The sequence below is a fragment of the Poecilia reticulata genome, chromosome 21, assembly GCF_904066995.2.
Source record: "Poecilia reticulata chromosome 21, P_reticulata-male-v2, whole genome shotgun sequence".
Classification (NCBI taxonomy): Eukaryota; Metazoa; Chordata; class Actinopteri; order Cyprinodontiformes; family Poeciliidae; genus Poecilia; species Poecilia reticulata.
In genome coordinates, this window is record NC_088850.1 from 2,602,853 (window position 1) to 2,625,758 (window position 22,906).

Below are 22,906 nucleotides of genomic sequence, written 5' to 3' on the forward strand. Positions count from 1 at the left end.
TTTTTCCTTTTTTCTTGATCCAACCTTCAAATATGTATCTCTCTCTCTTACTGTGTGTGTGCGTGTGGATGGGTGGTGCAGTGTATTTTTTATTTTCATAATTAGGTTAATTTATACGAATAGTAAGACAAAAATGCAAAATCAACAGTTACAGTCAATGAGTAAAAAAGAATTACATTTGTTGCAGATTTATCACTTGTTGACAAAATCAACCAATCAGAGTGTCTCATCAGTTCCAAATTTGGTAAACGACAGTGTAAGTCCCGCCCCTCTTTGTTAGCTCAACCAATTAGAACCCGCCTAGCTTTGGTAACTGCAGGGTATTCGAGGAGCAGAAGAGCTCGCCAGGTATCCGCTAGAGGAGCTGCGTTATCTCAAGTGATTTAATCATGTGACGGGCTTATTAAGACTTTTACCATGATGAAATCAAATTTCCCGAATGGAAAGCGGATACCGAGGCGATTTAAAGCCTGCTAACGGAAGGCAATGCACAGAGGAGGAGGTTACCCAGAACCGGGCTGGTGGAAGGCAGCGGCCCCTGCAGTGTACTGAGACCAAAGATAGAAGAGCGCCGTCAAGGAAGGAGCGGAACCAACTGAACTTCTGGATGATAATTTCAGAATAAAAGAGGTACATTTCTTAACCTTACGCATTGTAGATATTAATTAAAATGTTTATTTATAACCTTATGTGATGTGTACTACGACTTATTTGCGAGCAAGCTTTAACCATTTTTACGTCATGACGAGAAGATAAATCACGCCGAGATTTTATTTTGAAAGTAAACTTACTGGAATCCCATTTAAAAGACCGTTACTGTTTTTAAACTTGACTTTAAAAAAGGGTGAAGTTACAAAGCCTCGGTCCAAAACAAGACTTTCCAGCCTGGAGTGGACACCGTCGCCTTTTTTATGAATGGAACCCACCTCTTAAAGATAATTTTTTAAGTAAAAATGTAATTTAAAGCTTGGAAGCCGTCGACGGTGTGAAGTCGGAGCCCTTTTGGAAAGAACGGTAGGCGTGGATTAATAACGGTTGGAATATTTCCGCGGATACGGTTCAAGTAAGAAGGAAAAACTGTTGCAGAAATGAACTTTTCCGTATTTTTTTTTATCGTACAGCTTAGTAATGTATGCATTTTCTGTCGTTAAGTCAATTTAGTTGCAGTTTCTGTTACTGAAATAATATATACATGCATATTTTAGTCGTTTTTGTATATAGAAAGCTGTTAAAACGTTGGTTTTAATACATTTCTGTTAATGGCTTTTAGAATGTTATTTTGTCACCAGAATTTTAAAAACAGTTGTCATTAAATATTAACTGACTATTGGTCAGTTGTTGCTGTCATAAATAATTTTGCCTTCTTTTTTGCATTTAAGAAGTTTTTTTATTTTCTGAGTGGAATATTATAAAACCCAATAAAATTTATTTTTTTAAATACAGTAATGTTATGTTACAGCCAATGAGGCAAATCCATCTACTTTACTTTTGCTGGCAGTACGGTTAGAAAGCCGGCAGAGAGATGTTGGAGTAGGGGATATGGTGGATATTGCCCTTTATGATGGATCAGTGTGGATCTTATTCTTACTTTGGGATTCATAAACTTCACCAAGATATATGTAGATTATATTCCAGATATGTTCTCCTAACCTCTTATGTTTTTGTTTTTGCTCTCTCATCAGGTCTGCCTTAATTATGCCAGTATGAACTGTCTGAGCGGCAGCAGGAAGTGGCTGTAGCTGGCTAAGAATCAGCTGTGCTCCTGGGACCGATGACGGGACCCAACTCCCCGAGCCGGACCGGCACCTCATCGACCAAGTTCAGCAGGCGCGGCCGCTCCAAGAGCACCAGTGCACACTGCCTGCTCCACTGCGGCGCCGGGGAGGAGACCGCCGCCTGCCCCCCCAGCAACTCCCCTGAGGAGGAAGAGAAGAAGGAAGGAGGGGTTCTCTTCTACGTTAATCGGAATGGTTTCCCCATCGAGAGCGTAACCTGGGAGAGGATGTGGTCTCATGTGGCCACCGTCCACCCCGACGGAAAGGAGATGGTGAACCGGATACGGAACGCTGCATACCTGCCAAAAGTAAGATTCTGCGTTCTGTTCATGATTTATTCCCCTCGGAAAAAACACAGCTACTCAGAAACCTCATGATTTGGAGTTCTACTTCTTCTAAATTGCTACTGTTTTTTTTTTTTTTTTACTGCAAAACTTGACCCCAGTTTTAGTTGTTATATAAAAAATTAATAGGACGACCTTCAGTTTTTTTTTTCTTTTAAGGCATATTTGTTGTCATTATCAAAGCATCTATTCTGGATGGGTCTGTGTCACATGACGGCACTGAGATGTTCAGCATTTCCTGAACTGCCTTCTTTAGTAAAAAGCTCTTTATGAAGATGTTCCCCATGCAGCAGCCTGGGGATGTTGTGACTGTTCTATGAGGTAATCGGAAGGTTTTTCGTTTCCCGATCCACCGTGTTCCATAACAGGCCAAGGTTGAAGGCTTAAAAGGATCAAACAGAGCAGCTTTGCTGAAATACTCACTCTGTCTTGTTCTCACAGCCTGAACCAACCACAGACATTTAACAGAAAATAGTTTCAGCTTCGTTTGCTTCCTCCGACACGTCACTGTCGCTGAAGATATCAGGTTTTTCTGACTCTATAACGGCTTCCACACCGTTATAACCGTGACCTGGTTGCACTTAGTTATATTCACTAATCATAAAAAGGCATGATTTTTGAGTTTAGGAGATGACCTGAAAATCATCCGAGTTTGGTCAGCAGCAGATTTCTCATTTCTTTTTCTGTTTTCGACACATTCAGATCTGTCTGAAACATAGGATTTAGTTTCAGTTAGCATTATAAGATGCAGGTCTGCATGACTTGACCTCTACTGCCACTCCACCATGTTTCTTCTCTCCTCCTGCTGTGAATTCTCAGGGACTTGTGAGGAATTTCTCTTGGTTTTGTGAGTCAGGGTTTCTGTTGCTGCTGGAGATGGTTGTGCTCGTGTTCACAGCTGGGTGCCTTTAGTGATAACGACGACCCGGTCTGACACGCAGTTTCACTAATGCACGGTCTGAGGAGTACTCGCACAGTTATGCCTCATATTACCATGACAACAAGCGTGCTAAACTGGAGCACCATGCCTGTCAGGTGGCATTAGTTGTTGTCTCAGTGTGATTCTGTGTCACACATGCAGACTTACTGTAGCATGGCTGTAGCAGGCTGCACACGTTCATCATTCTACTGCTGAAATATTACATCAGTCCAATCGGTTAATAATTAATTAACTGATTCTGTTAATTAATTATTCAAAAATAAATAAGTTAAATATCGTTTAGATATCTGTTAGAAACCAGTTTGCAAATGTATCAAAATAAAATGTACATTCTCTCTTTTATTGTCATTACCAGTGGTTTGGACTGCTAATAAAAAGTTAGTTGGCATAAATATTAGTTCCACAAATGCTAAAATGTTATATCAACATGGTACGTAGTGAACACTAATGCTAACATTCTAGATTCAACCCTCTTAATAACAACTTACAACATGATGTACTGCCCTCAACTGGCTGGAATGTGTCATTACATTACATATTACACTTTGACAGATCTTTCTCTCGTGGTTTCAGTTTGTTAGGTTTTGAGTTTTGCTAACTCTGCTGCTCATTTTCCCTAACTGACCAGAGCAGAGCTTCATGTCGGAAAGCATTGGACATCAGTAGATTTTAAACTGTTTACAGGCTGTCATTTTACAGTGATGCATTCTGGGTACAGAATAAATGTTTTCAAAGTTGGCAAAAGCACTAAGCTAGAAACGAGCTAGGAGTAAGTGTGCCACCGCTGGTCATTGCTAGTTCCATTACTTCTTGAATGAATTCAGAACATGTCAACTTCATACCACTTTAAATCAGTTAGTGAAACCATTTCAAATATTTATTTTGTCTATACATTCTCATATTTTTAAACAAAGTGTGATTACTTTTCTTCGTAATGCCGTTTGCTGTGGATTCAAACTGCAAATCTTCTGAACGGAGAAAACCTTCATGATATTCATCTTTGTTATGTCTGTCTACCCCTCACGCACCAAAACAGCCCAGATTTTTTCATAGTTTCCCAACAGTAATTATCCTGAATGCGTGTTGTTTTCCTGAGAGAGGAGGGAATCTGGTTGTTGTTGTTTCACTCCACTAATTACTCATGTGGTCATTAGTGACCCGGTTGGCTGGCGGTACCAAACTCCCAGACTGTGTGATAAGCTGCAGGAGGAATGTGGAGTTTAACAAATTGGTCGCATTGCACTTTTTATTTAATTCATCATCACACAGTAACAACATTATTCTTTACAAAGACACAAATGTAAGATTTTTTATTTGAAACTTACATCAGAGGTTTTCTGCCATTATGTCTGTAAATTGGGCCTGACCGTCACTCTGTTGCTGGCAGTGAGAGCATTTAGCGTTGGATGTAAACTAAGGGGGCTGGGAAACAGCTGTACAGCGTCTGGGTGGACGGCGAACAATGGAGGTGTCAGTTGGTTTGTTAATGTGCAGCTTGACTCCACTCTGCTGTTGGTGTGTCTGTGTGTGTGAAGTGTAAAAGCAGATGGGCTGACTTTCACCTTCAGGCAAAGAGGAAAAAAGGAGAATAAAGGGATGGCTCTCCTCTTAGGACAATGACATGTACTGAAGAAAATGTTTTTAAAAGAAGCTGCATTAGATTTCTTTCAGGCTTGTCAATTCAGAAAATTAAAGCGAAAAGAAAGTTGGTAAAACTGTTCCCATTGGCTGACTGTTAAAATGGCCTCCAGTAGGAAGGTTTTCCTGATTTTCCAGTGTTCTGGTCGCCGACCCGCCGCCTCTCTCCGTTCCCTCAGCACCAGTTTGCAGTCTTGGCACAGCAGCTGAATAATCCCTCAAATACGATCTGGGTAGTGGATAATCTCTGGATACCAACTGGACTGCATGAAGGGAAACTAATTTCACTGGATCTGTTTGGTATTACTGCAGTGTTCAGTGTAGTACCAAAACACAAACCTTTAAATAAAGAGCTGGAACTTGCATCTTTAAAATGTATGGGATTTATTCTGGAAACCAAAAACTATTTAATGAAATACTTTCTGTATCTTTTCACCTGAATATGTTCAAAACATTTTATAGACAAAGTATTAAAAACAACTGCTGCATTCTTATAGTTTTCTGCTCTGTCAAAGTTTAATGCACAGTAAATGTTCATAATGTTTGGGTTTATGCAAACTTCACTTTATTTTTAAGAAATTCAGCGTGAATCAGTAAAATAGGGGGAAAGGTTGAAGCAGTGGTTGGATGCCCCAAAATATGAATGCTGCTGGATATTCAGAAATGAAACCTGTGTTGCTTCATATTTCAGGTTATAAATATTTAATTACAATCATCCGGTCCAGAAAACTGTCCTTTGGCCCACGTTTCACCTCCAGCCTGTTGGCCTGGTTTTACATGTTAAAGCAGGTTGTTGCAGTTCTGTTGTGTGTTTTTGAATGCGACAATGCAACTTTCAATAACTTTTAAATGTATTTAAATGACTTTAGCTGTCTGATGAATACCTCTTACACACACACACACACACACACCCGGGGTTCCTGGGGAAATCCCACCGACATCTTAGCAGCAGGAAACCTGACCTGTCCATCTCCCTCCCTCCTTTAGTTCTCTTGAATCTTTAATGCTCACACAGCAAATGTGTTTTAGATGGCAGTGAGTGGCAGCTGTCCACACTGTTAATTACAGCTAATGGACATTTTTTTTAATAATGAGAGAGAAGATTTCTAAAGGTACCAGAGAAAATAAACTGCTCAAACTGGAGGATGCAATTTTCCTGCTTTTTGTACCTCAGGAACGGCACAACCGTCTGGTTTCATTCAGATTAATTTATTCCTCTCATCAGAAGTGTTGATCTTCTTCATTAAGTTATTTAATTTTGATTATTTAAATTCTGCTGGTGATGAACTCTAAAAGCAGGAAGGTCATTATTTTACTTTCTCTTGTTTGGTGGTAGATGTTCATCAGATCTGAGACGTTTTAAATTTCTCTTCATTTTCCAGTGAAATATCTTCACTCAGTGCTGCTGGTTTTGGTGCCAGGTGTTTTTCTGTCTGCTTTGTTTTTCATGTGTTCATGTTAGATGTTTAAATTGAGCTCACTTGTTCCGACTTCATTATTTTTCCATAATAAAGTAAAACTACTTTCAGTTTTTCTTACTGTTAGAAACTGTCTGTTCTTTTCAAGGTGGGAGGATGATGAAGCTGAGCTGAGGCGACTTTGTCCCTTATCATCCAGTTTTGTCTGGTAGGAAATGTGGATGTCCTCCAACTGAAGAGGATCATCTGCAGCTTTGCTGTTCCACCACCTTCAGCCACTCGTGGTTCCTTTGATCCATACTTGTCAAATTTCAGGTCATTTTCTGCTGAATCTTGTTACAAATAACTGCATGAAAAACTGGACTTTATTATCTGGCCTGATTGTTTTTGCAGTTTTCTGTTTACTGTCACATCTTCTTATCTTAGAAAGGATCCTACATCTGAGATGCATCAATCAAATATTAATATCTGTATCGGTCCAATATTGAAAAGAAATTCTAGGTCGGATATCGGTGACAATGTGCCTGAATCATAAGGGCAGATCTATTCAGTCTAATTCTACGCTTTGTGCTCTGAGTAATGTCATGCTTTATCATTTGTTTTGCATGACATTTAAAATTCCTCATTGCACCTTCTGAACCATTTGTCACAGTTTATTTTTACATGCTGAACCAAGGCAGCCAACATATTTTTGTCACTTTTAGTTTCTTTATTATTCTACATTGTCTGTTAAGGTCCTAATTTCTCTGACTGAACAAATGAAAGTTCTGTTGTTTCTACATGTTTGATCAAACTTGTGAAGCTATTAGCGTTTTTAAGTGTGCTGTGTTGGTGCAGAGTTATCAAATTAATTTGTAATTCAGCACATTTATGTCTTATGATTAAAAAAACAATTATTCTAGTCTATCTAGACAGCTTTTAAAGCACAGTTGACTCATTTATTTTCCTGCATTGCCGTAATGCACATCCACTTTAGAAACAATCGGCTTGGAGTATGATGGACTTTTGGTGCTATTCAGACATGTTCCAGACTGTCTTCTCCAAAAATAACGTTGAGCTTGTAGATACAGCCAGCATGAAACGTTTTATTTACAGTTCCCAGATGTCTGCTCAGCCCTTGTAGAGCTGGAGGGAGGAGCAGGAGACAGGATGTCACAGCAGAGGGTGGACATGAGGGGAGGAGATGGAGGCCAAACCAGAGAAGGAAATCTGTAGAGAAGGTTTGAGGTAATAACAGAGAAGTCAGATGAAGGGTGGACAAGAAACCAGAGGAGGCGGTTCCAGATGGGCTGAGCAGACAGATTAATTACCGGGATAACTGGCTGTGAATCGATGCTCGTTCTGCTCTCAGATCACGGCTTCTCACTGCTCTGAACATAATATAATGAACAACAAGAGATAAAAAATAATGACATGATAAAGATGGCGGTTGTTACTGAAAGTGAGGATAAAGAAGAGCTCTGTTGCTGAACCCTGTGAGCCTCAGCGTGTCAGCCTGCCCAGCCACTGAGGAGGTTTGACTGCTGAAGGGATTTCACTTCCAGATTATGTGGCTGTTAAAAAGCACGATATGCTGCTGCTGGCCGGCTGACGAGATGAATGGCCAGTTGGCAGATCGTCTTCCTCTGAGCTGCTGACTGACGGATAGCCTGATTAGTCTGTCTGTTTTCGGGCTAATCGTCTACTTGCCTATAGTAAATTAGCAGTTAAGTGGCTAAATAACTGCTGTGCATGACTCGGGGAGCTGTTATCGTACAAGAGTGTTTTACCCAGTAAGGATGCAGTCATTGTGGTGTAGTCCTGCTATCCCTCCCTTCCATTCTCTGTTCCTGCCTGAAATAGAAACAGGAAGTGATAGTTCGGTGCTCACTCTTCCGTTGTGCACAAGCCCAGCTTTTTCTGAGTTTGAGACTCACAGGAAACGTCGGTCTGTGTTTCAGCCTGAGTCACTCTGCTGAAATATCCGTGGCCTCTTCACATGTGTGACCGCTGAGAAGTGGTTCCTGTTGAGGTGAACCAGCTGCAGAATCAGCAGTGATCTTTATCTCTGGAACATGTCCCTTCAAAGCAGTGTGGGTTTCCTGTTGGCGTCGGGTCGGCCACAAAACACTCAGACTTCTCTTCTCCTTTTTATTCGGCTGTAGAAAGAACGACTGTCCCGTGAATTTATACCAAGGGACTCGCATAAACTAGTGAAAAGTTTAAACAACCTGTTCATTACTGTTGAGTCCGGGTCCCGTTATCCTTATGCTTGTAGACTTTGGTTTTTCCTGCATAGACTGCAGTGTGCGGCTTCAGCTCCACTTCCCCATGGAGTACCTCAAGGGTCCATCCTGGGCCCTGTTCTGTTGTCGTTGTGTATGTCCCATTTAGGCTCAATTATTACCAAACAGTCCTTAAGTGCTTAAATGATTTGAAAGGAATTTAAAGTAGCTTGAATGTAGGTTCACTTCTCTGCTGGTTCTGCTAAAAAACACAACTTGGATGCAAAAGTTTGACCATCTTAGGCCAATTTTAGCTTGACTTTGTATGATTCTCCACTGTAAGGTTTGATTGGTTGCTTCTAAAGCTCTGCTTACTACTCTGGTTACCTGGATGGATCTCACCGTTCTTCATCAGTAGCACTCAGGTCTACTGACCAGATGGAAATCCATCAAACCAAACTGAAAAGCAGGAGTGACCTTTGCTTTGCAGTAGCAGGATTGGAGCAGTTTGAACGCTCACACATTATAAACCTCCTAAAACCCAACTTTGCTCTTTCCCTTTCAGTTCTTGTGGTGCTTTGACATCCTCAGGTGACCTTATTCTGTTTAATTTGTTCTTACAAATGTTGAATAGTTATACAAACTATTTAATTAGAATCTAATTTTTGTATTGTTTTTTTTATGTTTGTTTCTTTTTCATATTTTTGTTCAGCACTGATGTCCAATTAGCACAACTTTATGTGATTTATAAAAAACTGTCGATGACATAAGCGTGTTTGACAGAATAAAGAAGAGTCCTGGTGAGAGTTTTATGATCTGACTGGTTCTGATGACGCAGGCAGGTTGTTTTCTGATGGACTGAAGGACGAAAACATTTTGAGGCTCTGAAAGTTTCCAGATGTTATTTACTGTAAGCATTTAACAATGTTTGCTTTGTGTTTTTTTTGTTTCCCAGCCTACTGTTCCCTCCATTCCAACCTTCAAGCCATCCATGTCAGCCCCTGATTGGCTGGTGGCCGTCCAGAACTACATGAAGGCTCTGCAGTATCCTTTACAACAAACGCATTTCATCATCCTAAACAGCAGATGTTATAAACGGAGGTTAAGTTTCTAAACTAAATGGATGATCAGAAACTAATATTGCTGACAAAAGTGCTACTGCAGACCAAAACACATTGTGAAAGTGTTTAAAAGCCCTGTTGCCCTTAACGTTTGTGTTAGGTACAACCACACTGGAACCCAGTTTTTTGAGATTAAGAAGAGCCGCCCGCTGTGTGGGTGAGTGGATGCTGTAAAAATGCTGTTAAATGTTTAGAGATGAACGCAGTTCAGCATCATGGGTTCCCCATGAAGCCCTGGAGCGTCGCCTCCTGTTGTTTTTCTTCTCATCGCTCCTGCGTCTCCGCCCCTCCCTCCTCTGCAGGTTGATGGAAACGGCGAGGGAGATGATCAGGGAGTCTCTACCAATCAAATGTCTGGAAGCCGTCATCCTGGGAGTGTATCCTTTCAGCTCTACACTGTTCCTCTGCTGTGTCTGAGTAAAAGAATAAATCAATCAAACTTCCACCTCTAAGTACTAATGCCCCAAAACATCGACCCCCCTCTCTCGCTCTGTGGCGTTGCCTGGCAACAGGAACACTTCAAAGTTTCTTCCCCCTCGGCTCGCTCTCGCAGCTTAGCATCATCCTGAGCGCTCCAGTTTGAGGTCAGCGGTGTCATTTTTAGGAGCTTTGGCTTCCATGTTTCCCCCAACAGTTCTTATCTGACTGGTTTTACTTTTAGATGTTAAAACTATTGTCTGAGTCAATGGAACATGGATTCAGGTTCTGTGCAATGGATTTGATCCTGAACCTTTCTGGTCTCCAATCAGCAGGAGTCCCGGCTTCTTTCATTCTTTATTTTGTTGATAATTATTAAAAAAAATAGGGTCAGTGTCTGCTTGGATCTCTGCCTGTTTCTATTTTTCGAAGATATTTTTCAAAACTCTTATTTGAGTCAATAATTCAATTATATTAAATAATTTACACACAAAGATTTTTAAAGTTTCTGCTGCTTAATAACAGCTTAAAGCTATTTTAACCACAGATTACTTCAATGTTACTTTTTAATGCTAAATGTGTGCATGGAACATCTGTTGGGCTGAAACAATCAATTGGATTAATTGATTAATCAGTTATTGAAATAATTGTCAACTAATTTAGTAGCTGATCAATCTCTAGCACTCAAAAAAGGCTGTTTGCTGAAAAAACACAGTCAGAGCAATGACTAAATCAAAACTCTCCAAAATAATTTTACATTTTGCTGTTGATAAAAAAAAGCTTCATTTGTAAATGTATATTTACAAAGTTGGGAATCATTTTCACTTTACTTGGTTCTAATGCTGTAAAAAGAAATATCTCAGTTTTAAGCACCTTTTGCTGTTACCGTATGTTCCAGTTTATGAGGCCCACTTTTTTTCATAGTTTGGCTGCTCCTGTGACTTAAAGTACAGGAAATACGGTAACTGGCTAATCCAGAAATAGTCAACTGATCAGATCTACTGAGTGTTGATGTTCAGTTGAGCAGAAAAAACTGAGCTTTTCACATGTTGATGTGTATTTTTAGCTGCAGCTTTTGCTACAAATGATCAAGTGTTCACTAAAGGAATGCTGTTGTTGCATTTTATGCAATTATAAATTTATTTTCTCTATTAAAGAGAAATGTAATTATTTGGTTATTTGCATCTTTTAATGCGTTTCTAACATTGTATAAAAAGGCTTATGTGGTTAAATGGAAAATGTGCAGGATGTGCTAAATGTTTTTTTTTTTTTTTTTGTCTGATCAATCAGATTTAATAATTACTAAAACTGTTATTTGCAGCCCCAGCCTCTTCTTTAAATCCACACATACTGCCAGTAGGATATCAATCCTCAGTGATTGTCTCTGGTGTGTTGGCTCTGCTTGCTGCATCCAAACAGATGGTGTGTGAGGGTTTTGGCAAGGTCTCCATCGGTGTCGGCCTGAATTCCCCTGAACATGTTTTAATGAAACCTGTAAAGGTTTGGTGCCATTTGAGGTGACTTTGGTCTGTCAGGAGGACAAACGTCTCTCAGGATAAATGCTTCCAGTGTTGATCCTGCAGGCTGTCATGGCGGCTCTGTCACGCTGGCAGCTGACAGTGACTGTAATGAAGGGTGGCTTTGGTCTGCAACCAGCAGGAGGTGAAGCTGGAAGGACAGAAAAACGGCAAATATTCTGAGGGAGTGAATGGAAAAGAGGTCAGCAAGTTCGCAGTCATCTAAAAAGAACAAAGTTTTACTGTCGAGGGAAAAGGAAGTTCAGGCCCCAGCGAGATTTGAACTCGCGACCCCTGGTTTACAAGACCAGTGCTCTAACCACTGAGCTATAGGGCCTCACCTGAGCAGACAGGTCGATCAGAGGACATTTCAATGACAACCTTGGAATGATGACACGCCCTCACTCAGTGCCATGGCGACACACCCTGCGTCAGCGTCATGGCAACACACCAGGCCAACCAGTCGGCTCCTCCCTCACCTGGATTCCTCAACTCATCAGCACAAATTTGGTACAAGAACGCTGAGCCGCCTATTATTAAACTGGATCTACATAGCTTTATCCACAGGTTGTGTCTCTAAACGTTACAGTAACAGGGTTTCTATAGCTTTTATTTGAAATGAATAACTTGCATGATAGTAAAATCAGCTCCTGCAGCGAATTGTGGGAAGAAGAACATCTGTTGTAGCTTGTGGCATTTGGTTCTGTCAGTTCGGCTGCATCCATGTTGACAGCGATCCGAGGTTCCTCCAGGATCCACAGGGTTCACTCTGGGCCGCAGCGGCTCTCTCTCTGAGTGAATATGTCTTATTGTGTTAGCTGGCACAGATAAGACATGCAGGCCACAGCAGCGGTGCAGCTCTGCTTGAATCTCAGTTCTTATTGTGGTTGGAGGTGAAGAATCACAACATGGAGGATGTTTAGTTTGTATTAGTTTTAAGTCATGAAAGACTCTTTGTCATCTGCAGCCACAAAGCTCCCCGTTTACCGTCAAACGTTCCCTGAGCTGCTATTCAGCCTCAGGTTTGTTTGGAAATACTGGATTCTTTGATTAAAGAGACTGGAGGAGACAGCCTCTCCTGCTGTTTCATCCTTTTTAGTTCAACATTTTCTTAGGGAGAAACCAGAGTCTGAACGAGACGTGGAACAGAAACCAAAGCGTCTGAGGGTGTGACCTGAACTCAGCCATTAAATAGAACTGATCTGGGGTCAGACTGAGACCTTCCTGTTATCAGGTCTCTGCTTATGCTCTAACTGAGATCGGGAAGCTTTCTTTAGTTGTGCTCTGTCTGCAGAGCTTTAAAGCTTCATTACATCCTGTGCATCACGCAGAACACAGAAAACATTCAACATCTGCAATATTCAAGATGCAGGAACAACTAAATGTTACCTCTGATCATGATGGAGGGGTTGGAATTTACTGGGCCACAGGTTTAAATCTTTTAGGTTGAGTCGTTTTTTTGTGTTTTTTTTTTTTTCATATTTGGCTTCATCACTCCTCGTGTGTGTGTGTGTGTGTGTGTGTGTGTGTGTGTGTGTGTGTGTGTGTGTGTGCGCGTGTGTGTGAGTGTGTTGCTTTACAGTAACGAGGACACACAGATGTGAGGTTGGTCCAGTTTTCTGGAAGGTCTTATAAATATTGAAGCATCCTGGCTGATGAAAGCTTTGACCAATCATAAGCCTCCATGGTTTAAACCAAGCAGTTGATTGGCTACCAGTTGGTCCAGATTCTTCTGAGTGTGTTGGTACCGTACGGTTGGTGCTGAGCTGCTGTTTGTCTTAATGCTGTATCTATTTCTCTTCATCATTAAATTATTATGGAATAAACTTGTATGTTTAGTTTCAGAATGATGGATTTTATTTGTGCGCAGATGTTGGGAATTCACAAGCGTTTTTAAAACAAATGTGAACTTAATGAGAAGTATGTTTGAGTATGATTGTATTTCAGAACTTGTTCCTTTAGTTGAAAACAACTAAATAGGATGAAACTCATCGTTATCTGTTCATACAGCATCCAGCAGCACAGAAGCCGGTAAATCTCTGCTTTTTCCCATATTCCCAACCTGAACACACTCCCTAACCTTAAGGCACTCTCTTTGGTTGGGAAGTCAGAAATTCCTACTTCTGAGAACAAATAACTCACCGTCACTAAGTCGAGTTTCTAGTTTTAGGTGAAGGAAAGGAGAAGATGGAAAATGTATGAAGGCTGACAGAGAAAAGGAAGGAAGTGAAGATCATGAGACGTGTAATCAAATCATGTGTCAGCTGGTCCATGAGTGTGTAGGTTTCAGTTTACGTGTTTAAACAGAATAAAACACAACGAGAGGAGGAGCTGCCTGATCAGCTCTGGCTCTTTGACCTTCACTGTTTACACAGAGGCTCTTTATCCCATCAGAGTGAATCGAATTAACCACAGAGGAAGAAACAAACACCTTCAGTTCCAGGTTTCTGTCAGTAGTCAAACGTTTCCTTAGCTGCTGCTCAGCTATCTGACCAATGGCCTCGCGTCTCTGGAGCGCTTCCCCATCAGCTTCAAGACCCAGTTTTCAGGTCACTGCTTCCACCACGTGGTTCTGGGCGTCTACTGCAACGGTCGCTACGGATCGCTGGGCATGAGCCGGCGCCCGGACCTGATGGACAAACCGCTGAGCCACCGGACGTTGGGCGAGCTGGTGGCCGAGTTCGAGAGCTCCTACAAGAGATACCAGCACACTCTGAAGAAGGTAGAGGAGGAAACCGTGGAGCTGAGCAGAGCCAGCGGTCCGGTCCGCCTCTAACCACGTCTGTCCGTCTCTCCCAGGTGAAGATTGGGTTGTACGTGCCTCACGACCCCCATGTCTTTCAGCCAATCGAGTGGAAGTATTTGGTGCTGAACACGACCCGACTCGGAGCTCAGGAGGTGAGGAAGGACCTGGAGAAACATGGCCGGGACATGAGGATGAAGGTTTGTCTCATCAGCACACAGACAGATGAACTTAATGCCTTCTGCAAAAGTTTTCATTTTATTGCATTAAAATAAAGAACAGTGTTGTTTTATTGGGATTTTATGAGTCAGATTAACTCCAAGCAGCACCTGAAGTGGAGCAGATGGAAAATGATTCACAGTTCTCACTTTTTATATTTAAAGCCAGAAACAGAACATCTGCATTTATACTGAGGTTATATGATAATCCAGCACCGACTAGTTGGGGAACTGCATGCCACACTTTCCAGATTTTTATTTGAAAACTTACAGAACATAAAAAAATTGATATTCAATCAGTATTATTGTTCAGAATAAACAAAACATTATTCTAAATTAAAATCTTCAACATAAACAAGTTTGTTCAGAAACTAATCCAGACGGCGCCCAGAATAAATCTGTTTGGATGGATGGTCCACACAAAGTAAGCAGGATATGTGACACAGGGGCCCGGGGCCACGCGGCAGGAAGACGTTCTGTCTGCAGGGATCTGATCATAGGACAGCCGTGACCTTTTCTGTTTTTCTCTGGAAACAAACTTCATAATTACCTGCTTGTAGGAACATGTTTCTGTTTGTTCACTGACCTTCATCTGGTTCTCATCTCCACACCGAAAATGAAAGTTTGTAATTAAACTCAACCTTTAATATTATTTAGCTCCTTTCAGATGGAAAAGGACATTTTTTATGAGATCATGGATGAATGTTGCTTCCTTTGGGCTGAAGGTGGGATACGACCAGTCGGGGGTTGTTTGGGTCGTGATGAGGAAGGAAGGGGCAGACAACCAGGCTGTGTGACGATGAATGATTCATGAGCCCATCGTGATTTTATCTGTGATTCTAGATGTTTCTGTTTAACGTTTAAATCCCATGAAGAAGAACGGGAGTCGAACAGGGGCTGCTGGTGTCCAGTTAGACGATATGTAGGTCAGGGACTCGCAGCTGTCACACACACACACACACACACACACACACACACACACACACACACTAATGGTGTCACACGTTAACACACAAACACACACCTGAGTCAGCTGTGCTGCAGACTGTATGAACTTATTAAAGAGTGTGTGTGTGTGTGTGTGTGTGTGTGTGTGTGTGTGTGTGTGTGTGTGTGTGTGTGTGTGTGTGTGTGTGTGTGTGTGTGTGTGTGTGTGTGTGTGAGAGAGAGACCAATCAGAAGACAGAACTGAGGCTGATTTTTACTGGAGTTAAATGTCAGGATTCAAACCTGATTATAATTAGTTCATGAGTTCAGAGATTCTATAGATTTTACTTCCAGTTTTCATTTGAACCATAAAGGAGACACAACAGTATTAAGACGGACATGTTTGAGTTAATATCAACTCATTAAAATGGTTCAGTCTGTCTGAACTAACATCAGGCTCATCGTTTAGCAGAAACAGGAACGTTTGTGAAGAAAACAGCACAAACGTCATTTTGTCTGAGTCGTATTCTCAGTGTTTCCTGTTGTTCTCTTCGTCTCGGCTCATTTTCCCCGCCTGGTTCTGCAGCAGCTGTTGATCATAGTTTCCTTTCTTCAAAATGCCAGGAGGTCAGCTCAGAGCTCCATCCAATCAGCTGCTGTTTTATTCATTCATTCATTCATTTTTCTAACGACATTCACCAATCTGCAGTGCCTTATAAAGCTTTGACCTTTTGACCCTAGCCACACCTGATTTCTCTTTAAGACCAAACAGAGAAATATTTCTACATTCTGAATGTAAATGGATGGACATATTTTGCTCTTTTCCAGTCATTCTTGACACTACAGTCACATTCACCCACTGAATGAAATGGAAATTCTGATGTAAAATGTTTATATTAAAATAATGAACTCTGGTCCTTCCCTCTGCAGGTCTGTGTGTGTCTGATCATAATCATTTTAAAATAATTATTATAAAACAAACTTTTCTAGATCCTGAAATCCTCCATCGCCCAGTCACCAATCAAGGAGCGCAGCAGAGGAAAGTCCTTATCGCCACGGCGACGGCCGGCCAGCCCTCAGCGACGGGCCGCACATCGCAGAGACAAATCGTGAGTGATTGTTCCTGAAGCAGACGGAGTGTGTGTCTGTGTGTGTGTGTGTGTGTGTGTCTGTGTGTGTGTGTGTGTGGTTCAGATTTACTGAAGCTGAAGCAGCTTCAACAGTGACTCAACCTCAACTGAAACACTGCTGCCTGCTGAGGTCAGCCAGGGGTCAGGCTGAGGTCAGCCAGGGGTCAGGCTGAGGTCAGCCAGGGGTCAGTTAGGATCCTTAGAGATCAGACGTCTTTCTAGTTTCTGTGTTTGGCAGCTGAAGCAGCTCCAGCACTCAGGAGAGATCATCTCAAATGAGGAGACATGGACACACAGCTCAGCGCCGTCGCCATGGAGACAGATCCAGAAACACTCGGCCGCAAAACGTCAATTTTCAGGTCCAACTGAAGACTTTATTCAGTTGGATCTGAATAAAGTCTTTCCACTTTGATTGGAAAGGTTTCCCTGTAGAAGGACGAGAATGAGTGCTGGAAATATGTTACTGAATCTGAAGGCTGGGTTACTGTTGAGATCCGGGCGACTGGAGCGTGTTGGTCCCTCAGAGGGAGATGCTGAGCCTGTTTGTGAGTCGGGATGTAACAGAATCTGACCGGGCCGACAGCTGCAGCTCAGCGGCACCAGAATTAGTCACTGAGCCGTTGTTACCACGAGGCACGGCCTGACAGCACGCTGGCTGTATACAAACCCAGTTCACTGTGTTTCTGATCATCACAACTGGATGAACGACAAGGAGTTAAAAATCAGGACAAATGTCAACAAAATCTGAATGACTTTAAGAAACGGGGGGAAAAAAACTGACATTTGAATTTTTTTCTTTTTTCCTGCTCATTAAATGCATCAAAACTGAGAATCTGTTTGATTCATCAATACATCATAATCAGTCTGTTGTTTAATAATTCATTTTGAGTTTAGTGAGAATCATTAAAGATTAGGGACATGTCAGCAGATTTTTTAAAATTAAAACATAGTTTAGAGAAAAGAGCTGCTGTCAGTAGAATTAGATGAACAGAGTCTGGATCAACCAGTGAAAACTCAATAGGTGCATCAAACATTTCCTGTGTGTAAAACTGCTGTTTCCTTCTGTGGGATGTGGACATTTATGGAAAATGAGGGAAAAAAACACATAGTTTCCAACTTCATGATGAAAAAAAATGTCTCTAAAACAACATCACTAGTGTTTTAAAGTTTCTGTTTGGAAATGGACTTTTCTGTTGTACAGCATTACAAAGTGTCAGGGTGTTAAACTGCTAACGCCCGTTAGCAGTTAGCATCTCAGCAGGAGTTCAGCTTCTTCTTCTCCTCTCTTTTAGCCCGGCCCCAGTGGAGAGGAAACCTCTGGAGCTCAGCACCCTTAGTGACGGTTACCAGATCCGAATCTGATGAACCCCCCTGCCCTTTGACCCCGCCCTCTCTCAGCCTGGGGTCTACCTGCCGTCATCACCGCCATGGAGCAGGTCACTGCAACTGGGTCCGGCTCAGATCAGAAGTAAAGTAGTTTTGGACATAATTTGGTAGCCATTCATTCCTCACAGGAAGCTCGTCTAGGTCACTTCCTGTCATGTAGCTGAACGCCTGCCTCTGAGGCAGCAGTTGGAACTGAGCCGTCTGGTTGGGGGCGGTCCTTTCTCAGAGGGGCGGTCCTTTCTCAGAGGGGCGGTCCTTTCTCAGAGGGGCGGTCCTTTCTCAGAGGGGCGGTCCTTTCTCAGAGGGGCGGTCCTTTCTCAGAGGGGCTGTCCTTTCTCTGAGGGGCGGTCCTTTCTCTGAGGGGCGGTCCTTTCTCAGAGGGGCGGTCCTTTCTCAGAGGGGCGGTCCTTTCTCAGAGGGGCGGTCCTTTCTCAGAGGGGCGGTCCTTTCTCAGAGGGGCGGTCCTTTCTCAGAGGGGCGGTCCTTTCTCAGAGGGGCGGTCCTTAAAGGGGTGGGGTTTAAAGAAGAAACTTGGCTGGATTTGAGTTTTTCTACATGAAAGATTCTCAGAACGATTTTCTGACCTCAGATTTAAAACGTCTCTTCAGGAGTTGGACCAAAAATTAAACTAAACAAATAACAAAACTCTGAAGATAATGGAATTCAAAACCAACAGGAGTCCAAATAATCTGGCTAAACACACTTTGATATGCAGAACGCATTAATCACTGTAGGCAGGATAGATTAGGAGAGCATGTTGGATGAATTATGCAAAAAGAACTAAAGAGTCATATACCATAGCAGAATAGAAAGAGGAGGAAGATGAAGATGGAGTGATAGAAAGATGGATTATCAGAGCGCAGCAGCATCTGATGCAAATCAGAAGATTTGACCTTTAAATGATTTCAGCTTCACTTTCTGCAAAGTTAAGAAGAAATGAGCTTTTTATGTTCAGAGCCAAATATTTTTACCTCTAAAGGTTCTGCATGGGAAGGAGAGGATGATGAAGCTGGACATGGTGAAAAGGTCAAAGTTTATTTTCCAACCTGTTTCACCAACGGCTGGAAAGTGAACAGATCGAGGTTCAGAGGAACCAAACAGGAAGTGATGTATCTTTGTGTTGTGGTCGGCTAACATGTTTATGAATCCATAAAGTTTCATTTAAAGGTAGATCTCTGTAACGGAGGAGAGAGAGAGAGAGCTGATCCCAGAGGAACTCAGAGCGGCGTCCAGTCAGTACTGTTTGCACTGATTCACACACCTGTGTGTGTGTGAAGGAGGGTCTGAACGGTCCAGTCAGGTCGAGTCTGGCCGGATGTTTGGGTTCTCCTGTCGAGGCCTTCCACCAATCACAGCACAGAAGCTTGAAAATCAGTTTTATTTCATCAAAACGTTCATGTCAACATGTTAGCATGTTAACATGTTAGCACGTTAACATGTTAGCAAGTTAGCACATTAACATGTTAGCACGTTAACATGTTAGCATGTTAACAAGTTAGCATGTTAACTTGTTAACATGTTTGCACGTTAACATGTTAGCAAGTTAGCATGTTAGCAAGTTAGCACATTAACATGTTAGCACATTAACATGTTAGCACGTTAACATGTTAGCATGTTAACAAGTTAACATGTTAGCATGTTAACATGTTAACATGTTAGCACGTTAACATGTTAGCAAGTTAGCACATTAACATGTTAGCACGTTAACATGTTAGCATGTTAACAAGTTAGCATGTTAACTTGTTAACACGTTAACATGTTAGCATGTTAACATGTTAGCATGTTAACATGTTAGCATGTTAACATGTTAGCATGTTAACATGCTAGCATGTTAACACGTTAACATGTTAGCATGTTAACATGTTAGCATGTTAACGTGCTAACATGTTAACACGTTAACATGTTAGCACGTTAACATGTTAGCATGTTAACATGTTAGCATGTTAACATGTTAACATGCTAACATGTTAACGTGTTAACGTGTTAACAAGTTAACATGCTAACATGCTAACATGTTAACGTGCTAACATGTTAACATGTTAACATTACTTACATATCAGATCCAGATGTTAAAGTTCATTCAGCTCACATCAGGAAGTCGCTTAGTTCAAGGTTTAATTTAATAAACTAATGAAGTGGAGTCGACCTGTTTGACCTCAGAGTCTGACCCCAGATCACTTCCAATGGATGAATCACTGAACTGATCATTTATCTCACTGTAATGAACTTCATATCTAGACTTTGACTAGGCCCTCCTTTATTTCTTCTCGTCCCTCCTGTTGATAAATTTGTTGCTGTTTGGGTCGTTGTCCTGCTGATGACCTGGTTCTGATCAGGTGGGCTTAACTCCAGAACATTTAAGTCACATGGAAGGGTGCACTTAGTTTTTGTCATGACTGAACTGTTGATTATAATTAATTATAATCGTTTTTTTCCCTTGAATTTATTAGCTCAACAAACTAGATTATGTTTCAACTTGAAAAAAACCCTCATCTTTCAAGATCAAACTATACATAAAACTATATACATACATACATACATACATACATACATACATACATACATACATATTTTGCGTCATGGTTGCATAAATTGATTGATTGTTTGAATGTTTCACTTTGTGTTTTTCCATCAGAACTTGTGCATTTAGTTGCCAACAGAAACATGTAAAACTCAAAGCTAAAGCTATGCAGCAGCTGTTAGCAGAGACAAAACAAAAACCAAGTCTTCCTCAGCGACTGTTTCCTGTCTGAACAAACGTTCAGATTCATTCTGAGCTCTCATGTCGGTGCTGTTAACAAACCGAGACGTTTCTGATGTAGATCTGGGACTCGGCAGCAAACCAGCGAAATGATCCTGTTTCTGCTGCGGCTCGTCTTTAAAAGCCTCGTGTCTGTTGGCGTGAAGAAGCACACGGAAATGTTACGTTTTGAAAAGTTCCACGTCTTTTGCTTTTCTGCGTGAAGCAGCTTCAAAAGTATCTGAATGTTTTCTTTTGTGTTTGACTCGAGTCTGTTTAGGATATTTGCTTTGATTGTACTCTGATTTTGAATGAAACTCTTTTGTTGCAAAGCGAAACACTTTGTGGTTGTAGCGAGTGTTTCACCTGAAGCCTTTCAGTTGGTCGTTTCTCAGCCTCTGATGGCAGCATGGAGGAGGACGGCCTGCTCCAGCTTTAAACCCAGGACGGATAACAGCTCCTGTTACCTGTAAGACATCAGACTGGCTGACCAGACAAAGCTTTTTATTAAAAAGATGCACAACTCCATGGAAAAAAAAAGATTTCAAACTATCTATATATAGAAATGAAACTCAGAAATCATATCCAGCATTACCAGTGCCTCAGCAGTGTGTTAACAAATCAAATTTAAATCTGATTTTTGTTTTGTTTTTCATTATGGGTGCAAAAAAATGTTTACTTTAAATATTCTCTTCATGTTTGAACTTTGTAGTTTTGTTTTGGACTGAAGTAGCTTCTCCATGCCTGACTCTGGAGTGGGCCTTTAATAACGCTCCAGTTGGACGTGACGAAGCAGACATCTGCATGTGTGTGTTCACCTCTAAGCCTCCACCGCTTCTAAATATAATCAAACACCCATAAAGTCTGAGGGACTGAAGAGCTTTGAAAACAAGAGTTTTGTGGGTTTTTACTGAGTTTCCTGTGTCGTTTTGTACTCTGGAGATAAATGAGCAAAAAATGTGAAACCTGGTAATTTATCATTGTTCCTCTCCTACTGTTACATCGACTGTTTTTATCTCCAAATGTAGCAGCATGTGTTGTTTTAATAAAAAATAAATCTATGTTTTTCAGCAGGTGTTCCTCGTTTGTATGTAGGAGGTTTCAGAACAACTTGGTCCTCAACTTCTGTTTATTTCAGCTTCTTTGTATCTTTTACAGATTTCATAAAATCCCTCACATTATGCTCACAGTCTTCAGAATAAAACACCGGCTCACTAACGCTGAGGCTTCCTGCATCCAACACTATAATATATCCTTTCTTCCAACTCTTTAGTTATTTTACTGAATGTAGTTGCTGTTGACGAGTCTAAGAAGAAAAGGCCACATCTGAGTTAAATGTTTGCCTTTTGCTTACTTGTGATGAGGAAACTCGACTCTAAATAGACTTTTTAAAAAAATGAACGAAGCAGCAAAGTTTGTCCAAATTAACAGGAGAGAAATCCAGTCAGAAAACGGCAGCGCTGCGCTGCAGAGCGTCCTGGCTTCTGATGAAATAATCAGCTTATGTCAAACTGCAGATGTGAGCGAGTTCCAGAGGCTCATGGAGGCCGACAGACTTCCTTCCACAAATAATCCCTCAGTTCTCATCTCTGCTCCATTTGAAGGATTTAGAGGCAGGAAGGTTTACCTTGCTGTGTGCAGCACACAGCCGTTCAGAATTTATTTAATACATTATTTAGTAATATTAATACGTATTTATATAACTATACAAACACAAATAACGGTTGACGGTTTTGTCAGTTTTTCTTTGCAAAAAGCTGAAGCTCAGTCAGATTGGATGGGGAGTCTTTATGAGCTCTCCTGACATAACTTCATCTGATTTAGGTATGGGATTTGACTGGGCCATTTTTAAATCCTGGTTGTATGCTTAAAGTTACAACATAAATCTGGGTCTTCTTCTTCTTCACCATAGTCTTTTCTTCCCAAACAGCAAGTTGGTACACTACCGCCACCAGCTGGTCAGTCTGTGTAACCTTTAAATCTGTTGATCAACTGATCTCCATCTACCATCCAGGATTTGCCTCATATTTAGATCCTCCCCGTTACAATGACAAACAAAAATCATGCATTTGTAGAATTTGGACAACATGCAAGATGGTAAAAGGAAAAAAAAAACAAAGCTTTCAATTTGGAAAAGAATGCAAACCTTTATGTGTTTGAAGAAATCGAAAAAAGAAAGAAAAGAGTGAACTAAAACCAAGAACATTAGCTTTAACCATCCTGCCAAGCGACATGAGGAGATTTAGAAAGGCCAGTTTTTTCCCTCCCATTTGCCAACTAAAACAAAGATCTCCTCCTAACCCAATTAAAAAAAAAAATCTAACTTTAAGAGGAATTTGAAACGGTGGTGCAGTGGCTAGCACTGCAGCTGCACAGAGGACGTGTCCC

At 41.3% G+C, this 22,906-nt stretch overlaps 1 protein-coding gene and 1 non-coding gene across 3 annotated transcripts; one reads left to right on the forward strand and one right to left on the reverse strand.

Moving 5' to 3' along the window:
• Positions 1 to 312: 312 nt before the first annotated feature.
• vash2 (vasohibin 2) lies at positions 313 to 17,881 on the forward strand. 2 transcript variants are annotated; one of them, XM_008397168.3, is made up of 9 exons: positions 313 to 630; positions 1,683 to 2,083; positions 9,275 to 9,363; positions 9,541 to 9,597; positions 9,743 to 9,817; positions 13,859 to 14,096; positions 14,174 to 14,317; positions 16,253 to 16,371; positions 17,685 to 17,881. In XM_008397168.3, exons 2-9 carry the CDS (start codon positions 1,772 to 1,774, stop codon positions 17,752 to 17,754), a joined length of 1,104 nt encoding a protein of 367 aa, XP_008395390.1. In that variant the 5' UTR covers positions 313 to 630; positions 1,683 to 1,771; the 3' UTR covers positions 17,755 to 17,881. The 2 variants fall into 2 exon arrangements, with proteins under 2 accessions (XP_008395390.1, XP_008395389.1); XM_008397167.3 differs by lacking the exon at positions 313 to 630 and adding an exon at positions 797 to 1,014.
• On the reverse strand, positions 11,639 to 11,711 carry trnat-ugu (transfer RNA threonine (anticodon UGU)). The gene has a single exon. It is a non-coding gene; the product is annotated as a tRNA-Thr (tRNA).
• Positions 17,882 to 22,906: the final 5,025 nt, after the last annotated feature.

What these genes read in the sequence shown, in the direction of transcription:
- vash2 (XM_008397168.3), top strand. Translation starts at nt 1,772, where the DNA reads ATGACGGGACCCAACTCCCCGAGCCGGACCGGCACCTCATCGACCAAG. An exon ending in GCCGGGACATGAGGATGAAG is followed by an intron (nt 14,318 to 16,252) that starts GTTTGTCTCATC and finishes AAACTTTTCTAG; the next exon opens with ATCCTGAAATCCTCCATCGC. An exon ending in GCACATCGCAGAGACAAATC is followed by an intron (nt 16,372 to 17,684) that starts GTGAGTGATTGT and finishes CCTCTCTTTTAG; the next exon opens with CCCGGCCCCAGTGGAGAGGA.